We start from the raw sequence: 19,181 nt of genomic DNA on the forward strand, positions 1-19,181 counted from the left end.
ACCCTGTGTCAAATGATAAATAAATTAACCTTGTAACCTTAAACTTTGTTAGTATTGTGCATTATGACATATTCCTTATCAATGTGAGTTGGCTGTTCCAGTGACGTTGTATGGCGTAAAAACGTCAAATGGACTGAATGATTATCATAGTCAACTCAATGGTGAAGAAATTACACCAGTTGTCTCTCTACAGGTTGGATGGGTATAAAATGTGGTCTGCTTACAATTTATCTTCAGTACCCTGCTTCAATTGATTAAAAAAATGTGTACTGTCGCCATGGCAACGTGTGCCGGTTTAATAGCTAAAGTGGAATTTTGTTTGTGTATATGCAGATCCGTTATGTATTAGCAAGACATTTTTGTGAGTTTAGAAATGTATTTTTTATATTTGTGGAAGGTGTATATGTTTATAGATCACACATTTACACACGGATTATCAATCTGTTCACACAAAAAATATTGAGACAAATCTACCTCCATAGTGTATTTGAACTTTTTACATACAGTTTTTGTATTTGAAGCCATTCTCGTCCATGTGGAGGTTCTGCTCGGCTCTGCTGACACCTGGTGGAGCACATACTAGCCGTCATAACCGGATGTTGATATTCTCTGGGAGCACAGCTCAGACAGGAACAGCTGAAAAAGAACAACAAAGCCACGACGACGACGACGGTACAAACAACAGATGTTCGTCTAAAATATACGTCAAATATCGGTGACATCGTCGCTGGTGGGGACATTTTGTGCCACTTGAACTAATCAGAAACGGTAGGAAGCCGTCATTTGGAGCTAAGCAGAAGTATCCGTTTTGTTGTTGTTCTCTTGGTCCTAGCCCGTTAATATTATGGCTGTTAGCTGAACGGCTAACCTGACGTTAGCTTCCTTTTTCTTCTAGATAAGTCAGTGCGACGCCACACAGCCAAATTATCCTGAACCGCAATGAAAACCAGCCATTGTGTCTCATGTTACCACTCAGTCGAAAGTGTTATTGTTTCAAATAGAGTGTATTCGTCAGTATTCGTCATAAGGGCTTTTTATTTTCAGCACTATTCAAAGCTGCCACCTACAGTCAACAGTAGGCTACTCATGACAAATCAGTCAGGAACAAAAAGTACTTGATGAAGTCAAAGCTACTGTGGCAGCGGCAGGAAACAAGAATACCTCAAAATACAAGACAGTAAATACCTATTTGAGCACACAATGTTTGTTTTTTGAGACTCTAAACTTTAAAGTTACGATGTTTCTGTATTGTGCACATTGTACTGTTCGGCAAATTCACATATCAAAGAAGTCAATTGCAAGAGACAAACAGAGCTCAAAAGTCAACCTGCACCAGGTTCGACAGAAAGACAGGACTTTTTCTTCATGTCATCTTAAAGAATAGAGTCTATAAGTGACTGAAGTTGAGTTCAACTGAAACATATTTAGCTTGAAGTGAAAGTCACCATGACACAGTTCTGCACATTGATTTACAACATTGTCATTCAACTCTAGGGTTTTCTGTTGTCCATTGCCTATATGCAGTTTATATTCAAGTTCTGTTTTTAGTTCACTTTCCAGCAATGAATAGTTTTCTCCTGCTTGTTTTCTCCTACATTAGCTGTAGTTGAGTCACTCCCAGAGATTAAACAATGGGACGTATCTTCTTGGACCACATTGGTGGAACACGCCTCTTCTCCTGTGCCAACTGTGACACCATCCTGACTAATCGGTCTGAGCTTATCTCAACACGTTTCACAGGAGCCACGGGCAGAGCGTTCCTCTTCAATAAGGTACAGTTAAAAGCCATGAAATCATGGAGGATTATGTACTCCTAAATCAGACAGGATACACAAATTCAGTATATCATTCCCTGCTTGAAAACCTGTGTGCATGCTTGTTTCTCACCCTACAGGTGGTGAACCTGCAGTACAGCGAGGTTCAGGACAGAGTGATGCTTACCGGCAGGCACATGGTGAGAGACGTTAGCTGCAAGAACTGCAACAGCAAGCTGGGTTGGATCTATGAGTTTGCTACTGAGGACAGTCAGCGGTACAAGGAGGGACGTGTCATCCTGGAGAGGGCGCTGGTTAGGGAGAGTGAGGGCTTTGAAGAGCATGTCCCCTCAGACAACTCATGAGCCCCTAAAGTTGGATTAATTGATATGGGAAGGCTCACTCCTTTGTCCTCCTTTCCCTCTCCCTTATCCCTTTGCCTCTGTGCTGCGTACTGCCACCTGCAGACTTAGTGGTCAGTGAAGTTTTGCCTTCACTCCCCGTACCCCCTCCCTGTCTCTGGCCTATGACTCTAGACCTCTGCTGATTAGAAGATTGGTTTGCTGGATCTGTTCTTGCTGAATAGGCTTCCCCAAAATACTCCCTGATTTATGTGTCACAGGGTACCCCCCCCCCCCCCTTCCCTTTCCTTCCCTTCCCTTCCCTTCCCTTCCCTTCCCTTCCCTTCCCTTCCCCTTCCCCTCCCCAAAACAGCTGGGGACACTGTTAGGAGTTGTAACTTCACGTGTTTAAGTGTTCATGCACGGTCACACACAATTTTCATCATCGCTGCACAAGGCATGCTCCACACATTTTCATATGGCAGTTAAATACATGCATGATAATAGACATGGTCAGTCACATCAACAAAACATCACCTGGTTGTTTTGTTTATTTAGATAAGTGGAGGTAGTAGAGCTGAGTATGTTCATCATCCAGCCCAGTCTACACTGCTGTGTCAAATGAACCAGTGGAGGTGTCACTCTACATGTTTTGTTCATGGGGCTTGTGCTTCTGTGTTGTGAACTTTGTCTCAATGTATTTGTCATGTCGTGAGCCCTGAACACAATTAAGACAATGATAGTTGTAATTTCTATATCGGTTACCTTTTATTAGCTGGTAGTGTAAAGAATGTAGTTGTGTTTCAAATCGCTGTTCTCATTCAAATGATACCGTAAGAATCGCACAGAATGATGTCATATTTAAGTATTCATTGTTGTGTTTGATGATGATAATAGCAGTTTTCTTTAGGTTTGGCTCACATGATGTGCAATTATTTTGATTGACATGACATTTTTGAAATATACAGAGTGACTTTAATGTCCCATTTTTGCAGTTCACGGTATGGAAGCGAGCTCCTAAACAGAAGAAAATAGTTGAATTGCTCCTACAGTTTTATTAATTTCTATCAATCAGCATCTGATACCATGGATTGTGTGCCTGTGTGTGTGTGCCGTGTGAAGAGCAACATGTCACTTCGGTGATATATCAGGAGCATGTACCTTCCAGCCATGTGACAGAGGAGGAATGTGTCTGAGGTGTGATGGACACATTCTCTGGCTGCCTGCTGGCTTAAGGACAGGATTATGAGAGGATGGGTCAATACAGGCATTCAAAATGAGCTGGGTGACAGTGAGGGACAAACTAACAGAGCCTCTGAAGGAATAACTTGAACCACAACAAAATAGGGATTCAGCAAACAGTCTTTTCTGTAACACAGCACATTGTTGGAAACGACAACAAACCAAAAATAAGTTTTCAATTAAGCTTGAGTCTGATTTTTGAACTGTTTTTCGTGTAAATTCATTTTAGCAGTTGAATGCTGAGGCTGACCCGGAGGGTCAAATTACTCCTAAGATAGTGACCCTTTCTCTTTTTATAATCCTGGGCTTAGAGCACATTTGGTCATAAGATGACTTGTTCCTTACAACACAAAGCCAAACGAGCTTTGATGGAGTAATATGTCTTTAAAGTCAAGCCTGACTCTCTGACTAGGCCAGAGCCTCTTTTTTATATTGTCAGTAAAGATTTCAAAATGTCAAATTGTTAAGAAAAAAAAAAAGAAAAAAAATCTCAGTTTTCATGACATTTGAGGTTATTTTTGGACTGGGTTGTTGCCCAGCATCACGGCCCTGGTGTAACATTGTGCCATTTCAGATGGTGAATGCCTGCAGGCGTTACCAGAATGGTCCAGCCTTCACAAGTGACACTGGTAATGTTTTTGCATGCCTTTAGACAAGGTCATGCAAGAATGTGCAAGTTGTCATTTCTACAAAAAAATGTCATATTAAATATATTCAGGCCACTGACATCATCCATATCCCCAGGTCAGTGCAGTGTACAGTCAATGGCCATGACAGAATATAGTTATCATATATTGTTCACTTTTAGCATTTTATTGGTAGGCCAACTGTTTTTATTTGCTTTACTCTATATTATTATTATTTTATTGACTGATGCATTTATCTTGAATATTTTCCTGATTGGAGGTTTGAAGAAAATGTTTTCTTGTATGGTTATAGCAAGATTTTCTCTGATGTGATTTCTAAATAAAGATATAGTCTTGCTGGGTTAAATAATTTGTCATGTTTGTGCTTAATTTGTAGCTTAGTATGTCATTTTTATCAAGAACGCAAGAACAATCACATGCCAAATTATATATTTTTTCCTCTCTAAAGAAAACTTTTTGCACTTAGACATTTGCCGTTTAGATTTCCAACTATGGCTTAAACCTAGTGCTCAAGGCAAATGAGTTCAGTATTTGAATATTGACATGTTCATGTAGGTGAGGGGAGGATAACGCCACTTCTGATTAGAACCAAAGCTTTCGACCTCTAGGTGGCAGCAGCCTACTGAGTAACAGGATGATGCTGAGTCTTGCCTGCCTCTGACATTAGCCTGCTTAGCATGGTCTGTGGAGCTTCACTGCAGGCTTGAAATACATGATGTTACTCCCTGGAAGAGAAAAAATGAATGAACTCCTCTGAATTATTTAAAGTCAAACATATGCCCCAAATAGGCAAAAACTGAATGAGTTGTAAGGTAAAAAGTGTGAAAGGAAAAGCAAACATTTGTGTTCAGTAACATACCACATCTTGACTAAATCCTGTTTCATCCTATCTATTTAGTACTCACTGTGAATCATCCACAATGCAAAGGTTTGACTGCATTTTGGTTTATAAATAGGCAGTGACGATTCACCCCTAATCCACCCACTAATGTTGCAGTGCTGCCGTAGAGTTATTTATAGCTCGGATCCCGTTGGAGGGCTTCTTTGTCAGTGTATCTGTGCGGGTCTATGTCACAGTGGTGGAATCAACAACAGGTCTGCTTTTCCTGCAGCCACTCCTGGAGGCGTCCTGCACTGAACAAGCAGCAGTGAACTTAGTTTGCACAAATATTAATTAAGGTTGATGAACACAACAAACTGTTCTAGTCTATTTTTGTATCCACTGCAGTTTTTCTTGTTTTTGCTCTCTTTTTTTTTTTTTTTTTTTTTTGAGGGATCTAAAGCATTAATGGATTGAGAAGACTGATGTTTTTATGACTATACCTAGTGCCATTTAAATGCCGGACATGACTAGAGACAAAAAGGAGGCTCCAGCTCCAGAGAACTGACTGTCCTGCTTTATAATTCATAGTAGTCTTTGACTTTGTCCCTGCATAACCTCAGGATTGTCTGCTGTCTTTATTGAAAAAGCCATCTGGCCAGATAAGGATAATTACACTGCCTTGTTGATCCTATTAGTCTGCATGCAATTGGAAAGACATGGCACAAATCTAGATGTGACAGTCTTTATGTGTGTGTGTTCACAGCCAGAGCTATTTTTCCATTAGCCTTCAGAGACTCCCACAGTGCTCTTAGGCAGGACCAGGGACAACACTGAGATTCTCTAAAGACTTTAACCTCAGGCTATACACAGGCTATACACTCATTCAACTATTCTGTTGCTGAGAGAATCTTGTTGGAAAATCTAATAATAGGGGAAAAAAGATGCACTAGTGAAGTGATGCTCTCATGTCTCATACTGAATGATGGAGTCTGTGTATCATCCATCTTCCTTCCACCCACGGTCAAACCTATCAGAGCAAATTTGAAGTTGTATTCATACACAGAGGACAATTTGGTGGGGGGGGGGGGACCAAAAAGGGAACTCAGAGCATAATTGCACCCTTAATTGGCCCATGATTCATCATCCCCGGACAGCTATTTTAGTTTATCCTCGCCTTTTGTCTTTCCTTTATTCGGCGGGATGTCAGCATCACACCCCCTCTCTATCCCCTCAGGAGAGCAGCGATATAGAATATAGAAATAAACTTCTCCCTTTCCACCACTCTCTCCTCACACACACACACACACGCACACACACACAAAAGAGTGACATCATTCTGTCAGCAGGAGAAAATAGCATGCTTTCCATTGACATCACTCCACATCCCGTTGCTAGGAGACAGGGGAGTCAACATTAGTTACTATGGCGACTGCACTTCACCTTCAAAGCTCCTGACCTTTTTAGTTGTCTATGGTAGACTAAAATGTATGTGTGTGTGTGTACAAAACAGACAAGGCAAACTATAGCCCCACTGTTGTGTAACACGAGCGTTGAAGGTCTTGTTGACTCATTCACTGCAGTGTGGCGATTGTTACAGTACATTCTAGATTAAAGCACTGCCGAGACAATGCACAAGATGCCCTGCAGCAACTAAAAATGTCAGTGTGAAAACATATCACCAAGTAATGGGAGTGTTGCTCTACGTGAGTGGAATGATGAATGAAATCAAAGAAAACCTGTCACAATTCCTATGTAATGCAATAACGTCACACTAGCTGTGTGTGTGTGTGTGTGTGTGTGTGTGTGTGTGTGTGTGTGTGTGTGTGTGTGTGTGTGTGTGTGTGTGTGTGTGTGTGTGTGTGTGTATAACATTTAAAACTGATGATACTATCAATCTAATGACATGAGCTGTTACAACATTTACCACAAGATCACATGAGCAGACAAGCAGCAGCAGCAGCCGCAAAGTCAGAGGTCATCATTTCCTAAGTTGGTCATAAAACTTGAAAGAACAATGTTTGGAAACATGAATGAGTTGATATTGTATATTTATTCAGATATATATTTCTTCCTTTAAGAGACTGACTTGTAACAGTGTCCACTGTGTTTACCTGAGGACAGTGACTTTAGAGAGGTCCAGCATCGGCAAGTGATTGTAAAATGAGCAACACAAAACAGCACAGGTGAACGAGTAATACATGTAGATTCTAGCTGGTTCAGGAGTTTCAGATGGGTTGAAGAAAATGGATATAGTACCACGTCTGGTAAACTACAACATGCTGATGATTAGATTGTTAACACAGCTGATCACAGTGACTGGAAGGAGCCCCTTTTACACTTTAACTACAGGAGCTTCAATATCATATAAACAAGAAAGATGCTACAGTCACCTTTCTAATGTGTGGTCGACCATGAAATTTATCTCACAGAACAGGGTTGAGGTGGACAGCTAGAACACACTGCACAATGTTACTGAAACTGCTAAAGATTGTCCAAGACACAAATATTCCCTGACTCCCAGAATTAACAATGTTTGAAATGGTATTGAGCTCAGTGGTAAGGAGAGACAGTGGCTAAAAGTGTGGTTGAAGCGCCACTCCAATCTTGTTTCCATTTCTGTCCTTTTTTGGCACAATTGGAGAAGCTTTCTCAGCTGTCACTTGCTAATTGAGTTTAGCAGGCGCATCAATGCCAGTCCTCTAGAGTGACACAGGCAGAGGTGGGCATTACAGGGCTTTTTTGGATTAGGTTGAGTTCAGCGCCAGTTTTCCACTCCAAGTCTGGTCCTCTGTGCCACCCTGCACATCGAAGGGTAATGTTGTCCCAACAGGACATTCTTCCACCCCTGCACCACCCACATCCTGCCTCTACAAGGCATCCCTTCATTGCCATAAAGGGCACAAAGCTCATCTGCTTCTACAGTTATCCAGAGAAAAGAGTTCAGTCAGATCTTTGACCCTGATGAGTTGATGATTATGAGCGTTGTCTCTGTGTAACTGCAGACAACCTCACCAATGGTGGGTGAAGCTGCCCTTTCCTGACAGGACAGACTACATTCTGTTTGGTTACCTTTTTACATCATGTCTGCTTTTCTCAACTTTGGCTTTTATGTGCAAAAGCTACTTGAGCAAACAAGCAGAATAACATATTGTATGTTTCAAGACCCACACAGTAATAAACATCACCACACAAGTTATCTCTAAGGACTAACTGGGAAATTTCATTCCCCAATTTGTATAAAAGGGTAATTATACCCATTAAAGGTAAACAGTGGTACATATATACCTGTATACTCCTCAATAATTCTCTGGGAATTATATTTGTCCTTTCTTTTCCTTGCTGGAGAATATTAATGGAAACTGATTCAATTAACTAGTTCCATCAGTTTTATCCAGCTAACTACAGTAATCCAGCTAACTACAGTGCTGATTTGAATATTGGTTAGAGTCAAGTCATCATATATACAGGTGGTCTGTACTATGGCTCTGCTCCATAATTTATGACAATGATATAAAACAAAGGGCAACATAACATACACTAAAACCAGTTTCAAGGACATGGCAACAGTATAAAAAATACTAACAGCATTGCTTCGTGACATGTCCACACTGAGGTTCTGAACAAACAACCATAACACTAACAACATAAAACAGAGGCAAGCTAATTGACAGTGATTATACGTGAAGAGAAATACAGTGCATTTGACACATCATGTATGATGAATTCCTTGAACCCAACACAGATACAAATGCACATAACATTCCTCTTTTTTTCTTCAATAGAAAAGTAAGCTCTCTCCACTGAAGCCATGCATAGGGGGTGCACTTATTACTCCCTTTCTAAGGCATGGAGCTCCGGGTCCCTCTAAGGGATCCTCTAGCCCACTTGACTGAACAGGCTAAGACAACAGAATCCTGTGTCCTTGCTGAGAACAGGTGGAAACATGTCATTGTCCAGTCAACCCTGTATTCCATCCTCACTGCATCTTCCCATCCAGCACCTTATTCTTCTCACCCCCGTCAGCAGCCATGGACTTCCAGTATCGATGGCAGGACAACTCCAGCAGCTCCACCCCTCCAACCAGCTTCTGCTGGGCCATAAACACTCCAACCATGACCAGGAAATAGACCCTGAATGGAGCCCACATCCACAGGCCAGTGAAGCACAGAGCAATGAAGCTGCTCCAGTACAGCAGTGAGGCAGCTTTGATCAGAGCCACTCGCAGCTCTGACTTACAAGGTGGCACACGTGCAACACCGTCCCTTTCAAAGCCCCGGGGCTGGCCTGAGTAGAAGTCACGGAGACGGACCTCCTTCTCAGCCCAGCGTTCTCGACACCAAGACTCTAGGTCTGAGGATGAGGAGGGCAGTGAAGCCACTGGATAGCGGCGGACGTGGAAGTGGATCTCACGGGGGAAAAGCCCCAAGATGAGGTGGCGTTCTGTCTGAGGGATGTTCTTGGGGTAGGCCACGGTAATATCATGGACGGCATCCAGGTTGTCTCCTAGGAAAAGAGACACAATTTTTAAGTTATCAAAAGGTAGAATACTATAATAGTTTGATAAAAGAAAAGCAAGACATGATTTAGACTCGATGAAAACCTGACACGACAGGGACACTTAATATTTCCACATCCAAACTGGTTATTCACAGTGCATTATGCACCCTTCAAAAACACAGCTCTTAAATCAAATACACATGTACCTCTAATTATCCACGGGAGCTTCATTCCTACAGAATCTCTGTACCATCGTCAATGAACTACAATGCCCTTACAACACACAGGGAGAGTTGAATGAGGTATCAAGTGGACAGGATGACACCTGCCAGCGCCTGCTCCTGCACAGCTCAGCAACGGTAAAAATAGAGCTCAGAGGGGCACAGTGGACTTGGAAAGACAACATGCACAGCATGTCTGTCAGCGGTGCAGAGAGAGGGAGAGGAGAATTAGCTAAGTCTGATGACATCACACTGATTCACAACACCTGCTTGGAAGAGTTAGTGCCATGCTCAGCATCCAGGGCGGGTGGGGTTTGAGACAGCAGGGCCAGAGGTGGTATTTAAGAACTCTGGAGGGCTGCCAGAATGAGCTCATAGGGAACCTGAGAATCTCAGGGGTGCTGTAATGGCTGGCAGTAGGATGAAGCATAGGTCTGACACTTGGAAAAATAGCAGGTATGATCCCTCTTCTACAAACAGTGTCAGTGGAATAACTACAGTCATTATGGTAGCTATAATTTTCCCTTGGTTATGCTGATAAAACATTTCCTTAATAATGACAGGCTTTGTGTTCTACTTATTTTCTTTGCAAATAATGCTAATCATAAAAGATGAATTAACGCATAATACACATCATTTTCCGCAGTTTTTTAACCATTATGTTTAATATAGACATTTCAGCTCACCTTTACGTAGTCTGTCCACAATAAAGGTGAATCCAGTGGTTCGGGGATGCAGCACGTACTCAAATTTCGGCAGGCTGTTCTGGGCAGCAAAAGCATCACTCCTCGCTCTTGTATTTTCTGCAGGAGACACAGACAGTCAGTAATTAAACCTCTGGCAGCTACAATCACCCAAGAAGTGATTAGAAGTGATACATGCAGGTTAACTATTACGATGTGTTACAAATGTAGCAAAAACAACACTTGTATTAGGTAAACAGCAGTAATAACAATAATAATAATAATAATAATAACAACAACAACAACGTTGGTAAAGGGATATGACTACATTTATGAAATACATCCTCCAGTGACAAACGCTTACACATTTGTATAAACCACAGGGGTACATAAACACAGGAAATATGAGTGTTTATTAACCAAACAATTCCTCAAGAACTTGTTGCAGGAACGTGTAAACTATATCATGACTCATCAGTCATATTATGCAACAAGTAGCTCCTTCGGAAAGACTTGTAGCAGCAAAGAACTCTGGACGGACCTCTGTTGATCAGGCCTCTGCTCTCCCAGGGGGACAAGTACCCAACTTGTCTTTCTTATACAATCTCTCAGTCAATGCACACAAGCTTCAAAAGGGTTTAATTTGCAGAGGGCTTTAAGTGCATAGAGAGCCTGATCTTATAGATGGAAGTCTCTATGTGTGTTTCTAGAATAAGTATTAGGGAGAAAAGAGCAGAATAACTTCCATATAAGACGACAGAACATACTGTATACACCCTTGTTTCTTGCGTCAAATTGAGCTGTGAGGGTTTAAGAGGCTTAAATGCAAACGTGTGCACATGCAAACACACACGCAGAAGTACAAACACAACATCAATAGTGAAACAATCTTTAAAGCCCTGACACTGCTGGGAAATTATGATGTAACTACACTGGACCCCCCATGACATCATGATATGTAAAGAGAGGTTAAGCTTCCCTGAGAACAGCTACTCAGGACTTCGATTGGCTTACTTGTGATCTGAAAGGGCTTTAGACACTGGTGTCACTATTGCTCGGATTGAAAGATCAGAGCATTCTTGCACAAATGACTGTGTGGGGTGTGTGGCCAGGGATTTGGCTATGCCTTATCACTTTGAAATTGTGTTTGCATAACAGTGTCAGTGCAAAGGCGCAAGACAGGTGTAGGGTCAAACTGAGCTCTAGAAACAGGTTGGTGGACAACACATTCTGAGAATAACAACTGAAATGTGGGCAAATTGTCATATGCATGGATGGAGCGATGCATTCTTTAGTTCTCACCAGTGAGGTCTGTGCCCTCCGGGAACAGCAGCAGCTGCAGAGGCTCTCTGATGTCACAGAAGTAGTCCAGCATGTTCTCCAAATGTTTCTTGTCATTCTCCCAACGACGCTGAATAAAGACAAAGCAGGCCACCTGCATTGCCCAGCCTGGAAAATACATTCAAAGTCTTTACACGTGTAATTGATTACTTCTCATGTGCAACTGATTCCGCAAGACTTTTCAAAGCAGGCAGAAAACTTTCAGAAAAGTTTCTCAGGACCTGAGACTGGGCCTTTTGCATTAGGGTACCTATGCTCTGTAATAACCTGCCTTTGGAAATCCTCCTCCTCTTTAAAGTAAAAACTGCTTTGCAATAATAATTTTTGAGGAAATGCTGTGCAAAGGACATTAGTGACAAATCTGACAGTTGTATAGGCAAGGCACCAACAGCATACCCACCAAAGCCAGGCACAGCCTTGAGGGCAGCCTTGAGGCAGATCTTCTCCAGACGAAGGTAGCTGTACCTGAGCAGACAACACCAAAGGAACATCCAGTCTAGACGCGTACGGTGGTTCATGATGATCACACTGCGCTCCCCCGGAATGAAGCCATCACCTGTTATTACCACCTTCACCCCAAATACCAGCTCTAGCAAGGACTATAGAGGGGAGAGTAGTGGGGATAGATGACGGACAAAAGATAAGTGCAAGGGGAGGAAGAATGGAAAAAACAGTGAGGGTGAGAGATTAAGAAAAGAAATGGTGTGGTGCATGATCAAGGGGAGAAGAGAATGATGATTTAAAAAGGATGTAGAGGGAGAGAGGAGGGACTGGGAAGAGGAAAGGTTGTAGGATGAATTTAAGAAAGAGAAAAGAGTCAGACGAAAATAAATAAATAATGCCATCAATTCCTGGGGTCACTCTAAACAAGATTTATATAATTGATCTCAACAGCAGTCTAGATAAATGAAGTGTACTTCTGACAAAAATAAAATCTCATTAAATAGGGAGGCATAAATAGGGTTGAGATGATTATTGGGACCGTGTTAAACACAGGTAACTTAAGACCATATGGCACACACACACAGGCAGGCTAAGTAAAGGCTAGGCTGGTGTACACACCACAGGCAGGGTGAGCCAGGTAGCAACGATGCGATCAGTGATCCAGCGGTACCAAGCAGGAGACAACAGCATCAGGGGCAAAACTGGACCCAGCATGAAGACGCTTCCAAAGAAACTACCCAAAAACAGGGTCACCACAAAGTACAGGCCTCGCACTGACACAGCCATCTGTGGAGAGATGAATGAGACAAGATTAGCTTCAACATAAGTCACAGTTAGATAAATGAAATGGTCTTAAGCAGTCATAGCCTGAGCTGAAGTTGTTGTATTAAGAAGGGGGGAAAAATGATGTTTATGGAATTTATTCCTGATTTGTATCTCCACTATGGAAAGCTGAAGTGGAGCAACTCTGTAACATGAAACAAACAGGATTATCGACACTCTCATCAATAGCAAAGCCTGCTGTTCTGTGGTTCTTCTGACATATTTTCCCACAAACATTGGAAAATCCAGGGCAGACATTCCTGGTGTGGAATGTAAATAAAACCTTTATGTGGGTAACAAATTGTGGGTGCATGGTCACTAAATCAAGTGTGGCTGTGGCTTTGAAATGATTTACTGAATGTACAGTCTGTAAACTGGCGTAAATTTTAAGTTACATTTTCTAACATTCTTGACATAAAACATGGTAATAAAATATCACAACTATATCCACCAAAGCTCTAAAATCTTGTTAGTAACTCTTAAATTTAACTGGAAAATTCAACAATGGCTGCCTTGTCATTTTCTCAATCAAAATACTGTAAAATGGGCATAGTCAATATGACAATATACACTCACTGATCACTTTATTAGGAACACCATACTAATACTGAGTAAGGCCTCCCTTAGCTCCAAAAACAGCCTAATTGTTCATGTCATGGATTTTCACTTTGATATACTGCTAATGTCAACATGTTGACATCATTTCTGCAGAATTGTCAGCTAAACATTCGTGCTGCAAATCTCCCGCTCTATCACATTCCAAGGGGGTTCTACTGGATTCAGATCTGGTGACTTGGGAGGCCATTGAATTACAATGAATTCATTGTCATGTTCATGAAAACATTTTAAGAAATTCACATTCAAATGTTTCCTCATTCTGATGTGATGTGAACACTAACTGAAGCTCCTGAGCTGCATCTGCATGATTTTATGCACTGCACTGCTGCCACGATTGGATAAACACACGACTAAGCAGGTGTACATGTTTCTAATAAAATACTGTGAGCGTATACCATGAGAATAGATTTCTCCATTAACAGTTTCTTAGTGACCAAAATGACCATAATAGCATGTTCCCTTACGTCTGAAGGATATGACTTATAGGCAGGGGTATCTCTGTTATGGTATGGTGTGACCATTTTTACCTTGATCAAAAAAAATTGAAGCTACTGCAATTTGGATATTACATTTGGCCATATTGCGATTACAATAACATTTCGATTCATTGTTCAGCCCCATTACTGGGATAGAGGATTTCATCCATATTGTCAATCCTACCTGGAACAGTCCAGGAGGTATGGTGATAGTCTTTAACCAAGTACCATCAAAAGCAAAGTGTACAGAGGATCACATACTCACTTGCAATGGGCATCTGTAATACAACTGGCTGCTTTAATTAGTTGTGGTCATTTAAATCAAAAATTGGGCTTTTGGTAGACTTGGTAGGTTAAAATAAATGCATAAATTTAACAAAAAAAAAAAAAACCTTTGTAAGGGATCCGTTTTAGTGGTGGAAGAATGCCAAAAACTATGGCAGTGAGTGCCAGCAACCCTGGCATTAGGAGTGAAACTAAAAAATTACATAATAACACCTTGTGAAGGTACAACTTAACTGATGAACTTTATTGTGCTTTGATAAAGACATGAAAGATTTGATAACAACCTTAGTCGGATAATTATCCTTATGATTCATTACAAGCCTGTGCACCAATTATCATTCACACTGGTGTAAGCATGACTAGGCAATATTAAAAAAAAAAAAAAAAAAAAAAAAAAAAAAAATTGCATAGACAACATTGCTATAGATGAACGTCAATGGAAAACATTTAAGCACACAGAACACTGCTTAAGCAAGTTCGTAAGAGTAGCTGCAACATAGCAGAAATAACTTATGTTAATTGGATCCCTGAGGGAAGTGAAATCATCCTATAATCCTTCCGAAATTCAAAACCAAGTGACAGGACCTTCAATTGTCCATGACATATCTGATAAGTTTAAAGGGGCTCATCTGGACATACCAATCTGGATGCCTTTTCATTTCAATGACATCAGTGGTGACCACTGCAGCTGCCAATGGTAATGTTACACGTGTGGAATATGTCCCTCGCGAAAATCCCTACATAACTACGGTACGCTTGACAGTGGTGATTTAACTTACTGTGTGCTTGACTGACATCTCCCCCACTGTCCTGTTCATCTTGTTGCACCTGCTTTGATGTACTTTATAATTACACAAACTTTGGTGACCTCATGTAGTTCCTATGGCTCCACAAAACCCAAGAGGAGGTCTATTTAGCCATAATAATTCAAAACCTGTGTGATGCCTTTAAAAAAAGTATCCAAATGGGGGCGTCAAGTGGTGCAGTGGGTTGAGCAGGCGCCCCACTTATATAGAGGCTACGGTCCTCGCTGCAGCAGGCCCCGGTTCGAATCCCGTATCAGACGGCCCTTTACTGCATGTCGTTCCCCCTCTCTCTGCCTCCCCATTTCCTGTCTCTCTCTACTATCCTGTCCAATAAAATATACTTAAAAAAAAAAAAAAAAAAGGATCCAAATAGCCACTGAGCAAAGTCAACCATAAAAGACCAATTTACTTCCATTTAGTCAAACCACAAGATTAAAATCTGGGGCAAAGGGATAAATAACACTCTCTCAATGGTCATTTAAATGTCAAATGTTTTGATGTGCTGCACACTTTTACATGCCCAGACACTCATGATGAAGGACTATGTAAATACATTTGTTTTGATGCTCTGAAAAACAGTGAACATGTCTATTCATGTAAGTTGCATCTGGATCTAGTTTGTGTGACAATATGAATGAGAAATGATATACATGTTGAAAAAAACTTTTAAAAAACGCAACTTTTTTGAAACAACCAAGACAAACAGTTAAGATTCAAGAATCAAGAACCAGTTGATTACAAGCAAGTCCCCTGAGGTGAAGGTTAAAAGGGGAAACACAGTGAGTCTTGATCTAATTACACCTTGGCCTTGCTGACGCAGAGGGTCTGAGCTGATGCTGCAAGGAGCTATTTCATCCAGCAGGTGTTTTCTTCTCTTTAACTGCGGTTCACACCTTTCCACCTCAATTACTATTATGATTGCACAAGCCTTTGGTTCAGACTACCTGCCCCCAACACACCTATCATCTTGCACTCGTTGACAACCTCTGCAGCACCATGACACAGCAAGTCTAATGGCAGCAACCAAAGTGGCTGAAGGTGCATTTAAAAAATGCAAGTGTGTTTGCGTGCATGATTACACTGGCAATAAGGGTTTAAGGGTTACTGGCTTTAACAACGGAAAATGTGAGGCATAAGAGAGGTGAGGAAACAGGCTTGCTCAGCACAATTGCCACAATTAGGCTATGTCCCCACACACACAAAAAAAAAAAACACACCCTTGGGTGGCTGCTGGAACAATCAGGCAAGCCAATTCATACGTGCAGCAAAAAGACATGACACACCTGGAGCAAGAGATGCAAGAAGTGAATGGAATTATGAACATTAAAGTGTTAAATAAACATGTTTTTTTCCTGCTTGGCATGGGCACCAGGGACCTAACTCTATTTATGTAAGGCAGCCACGGAAACGCTTTTGTTTTCATACTCCAAGGCTCGTACCTCTTGTGAGTTTGATTTAGTCCCATCCATCTGGGTTGGTTTAACATTTATTTAATCACCATAGTAATGATCCTGAAAGCACTTCCCCAAACACACCACCACAGGCAATGCACAGCATACTACTCATAGTCCAAGTCTGAATTCTCTGGCAATCATTTTGCATTCCTCACTTTAAGCCAAGACCAGACATCCCAACAGAGAAAAGCAGAGCAAAGAGGTCAAGCATGTCTAGGATAAACAGTGTGCTTAAGTGGTGTGTGTATGTGTGTGTGTAAAAGACAGACTGAGAGAGAAGAGGGAGAAGAAGTATGAAATAGATGATTAAACTGCAAATAGATTTACGTTCTGGTCTATTTGTTATACGTTATATTATTTTCTAATCTCCTCCAGAACTGAACAACTGACTAACTTGTTATCACCCAACAACTATCAATCATTTTTAAAACTGATTCAATTTCTTGACTTGGCAAACTTACATAACATTTTGGATATCCTTTTGACAAACAAAAATCAAAGAGGAATGAAACAGAGTAAGGCTGAATGGCACATACATAGAGCTGCACCAGTAACTCCATTAGTAGATTAATCAACAACTATTTTGATAATCGACAAATTGTTTTAGTTATTTCTGAAGTACAATTTCTAAAGCTGGTAAAATCTTGGGATGATTTGCTGCTTTCCTTTGACATTTCTGATGTAAACTGAATATTCTGGGGTTTTAAGCTGTTGGTGAAATAAAATAAGATTTCTGAATAAATAATCTCGGGCTTTGGGAAATTGCAGTGGGCACCTTTCATTAAATTCTGATATTTTACATTATATTCTGATATTTTACAGACAAAAACGATTAATCAGGAAAATAGCTGACCAATTAATTCATAATTAAAATAACCTTTAGTTGCAGCTGATTAAGCTTTGTGGACAACTGGATGAAATATGGAAGGCCTAACAGAGTGAGATGATGATACTGTAATCAAGTTGGACAGAGTTGAAAATCTGCTTTTCAGGGATAACATTTCCTTGACAATGTCCCTTAGTGTCACCAACAATTCTGACAATAATTCAGTCTAGTCCTCTATCTAATTCAGTCTCTATATTAGATCAGGGGGAAATTTCGATCACATGCTGTCTGACATACTGCCCGAAATTATGAGTAAATGTGTCTGAATTAGTCCAAATTAGCCCTATGGACAAAGTAATGAGTTTGGGTTAAGGTTCAAGGTGCACGCCAGGGACTGCGTCGCGGACCTTCACTATCCACCATCTCAATTAATTCAATAATGCAGGGTATTTTCTGTGATTAAATCAGCCCGCATTAGGAAACGTGGACTAAATAGGCCACGCCTCATAGATGCAATCTAATCAAGAAGTAGCTAATACACAACATTATTTACCGTACACACATTTTCCATTATCCCAGGGTGTGGCAAAGACAGATCATGGACTTTAACCAGAGTCAACACGGGTTAGCCAAAGTTTAACTTTAAGCTAAGTGGTTACACAAACAGGCCTTAAACAAGATCTGCTATGTCCTGTCTGTAAATAATCATCCCTTCGATTTGCATGTTGCTTCGTAAATAATTACTTAACCTTGCCTTACATACAAATAAGCGACAATCTTAAAGATAATGGTGAGATACGTATGCAGGACAGTATGCAAAGCTAATGTTACGAATTAACATGTCATATCGTTAACGTCATGAGCATGTGTCAATCCAGTTTTATAGACCATGAACAGCTCAGAGCAGCATTAATAAACGTTATCACCTGTGTACCATAACTTGGAAACTTAGTATCACTCAACCATGAAGTTGTGCTGACCGCAAAATAACGTTTGTGTATTACGTTCACTGAGACAAATACGCCGACAAGGCTCTGCTATCAGTATAAACGATGGCTGCAGTACAGTTTATATTTACGCTAATTGCTATTAACAACCAGGCTGACACAAACAACAACGTGAATGCCGATTTCGCAAGCCAAATCTAACGTTAACATAAAACACAAGCTAGCACGTTAGCCGACGTTATATTGCTCAATTGGCTAATGCACCAACTACTGTCGAACACTTACTACATACTGTTGGATGACAACATACCCACCTTTCGTATTTTTCCTCCAGAATCAGTTTGTTTGGGATGAGCTAGCTACGTTAGCTCCAGTAAGTCCAAACACTCGGTTGCGACATAGCAACTCAGCAAGCTAACTAGCAGCTTGCTAGCGAGAGCTAACTATCGAAGCTTATCAACAACTGCGTTACCAGCCGTTACCAGACGTTAAAGCTGACGCCCTTTCGCGAGATATTAGCTGAGCCAGCCACGGCAGTTTCGCTTTCTTTGAGTGCATTTACATAGCATTTACTGCAGCAAAAGTGTAGCCGCCTTGCCGTTTTGCTAACACGACCTCTCAACTTGTCACCTCTCACCTGTCTTTTCAACCAGTCGCCAACGGGAGGCGCTGTTTGTGCAAGCTGCAGTCATCGGGTAGGTGACGGCAAGCTGCAGACACAGCATGTGGAGCATAATTAGCTACGGTGTGTACAGAGATGCGCTCTCATACTGAATGCTATGTAGATTTCACATGTTTATATTGACTATGTTTGGCGTATTTATTATATTTCAACAGTAGACAAAATATTTGCACACATGAAGTTTAAGTAGAAGTTTCAAAGGGAGATAGGTAGACAATGGGGGTGGGGGACTATCCATTTAGGCCTACCACTTGTGGAGGAAATATTCAGAT

General features: G+C 41.1%; 2 protein-coding genes across 2 annotated transcripts; one reads left to right on the forward strand and one right to left on the reverse strand.

The window, feature by feature from the left end:
• Positions 1 to 606: 606 nt before the first annotated feature.
• LOC130180532 (protein yippee-like 5) lies at positions 607 to 4,333 on the forward strand. The gene is made up of 3 exons (XM_056394099.1): positions 607 to 768; positions 1,601 to 1,772; positions 1,895 to 4,333. The coding sequence occupies exons 2-3, from the start codon at positions 1,632 to 1,634 to the stop codon at positions 2,117 to 2,119; spliced, it is 366 nt and encodes a 121-aa protein (XP_056250074.1). The 5' UTR covers positions 607 to 768; positions 1,601 to 1,631; the 3' UTR covers positions 2,120 to 4,333.
• A 2,505-nt stretch (positions 4,334 to 6,838) lies between these two features.
• lclat1 (lysocardiolipin acyltransferase 1) lies at positions 6,839 to 18,867 on the reverse strand. Its single transcript, XM_056393974.1, has 6 exons — positions 18,542 to 18,867; positions 12,612 to 12,779; positions 11,950 to 12,148; positions 11,511 to 11,657; positions 10,212 to 10,328; positions 6,839 to 9,310 (listed from the first exon to the last, which is right to left on the reverse strand). The coding sequence occupies exons 2-6, from the start codon at positions 12,777 to 12,779 to the stop codon at positions 8,784 to 8,786; spliced, it is 1,158 nt and encodes a 385-aa protein (XP_056249949.1). The 5' UTR covers positions 18,542 to 18,867; the 3' UTR covers positions 6,839 to 8,783.
• Between the last annotated feature and the right edge of the window lie 314 nt (positions 18,868 to 19,181).

Source organism: Seriola aureovittata, chromosome 13 (assembly GCF_021018895.1).
Source record: "Seriola aureovittata isolate HTS-2021-v1 ecotype China chromosome 13, ASM2101889v1, whole genome shotgun sequence".
Classification (NCBI taxonomy): domain Eukaryota; kingdom Metazoa; phylum Chordata; class Actinopteri; order Carangiformes; family Carangidae; genus Seriola; species Seriola aureovittata.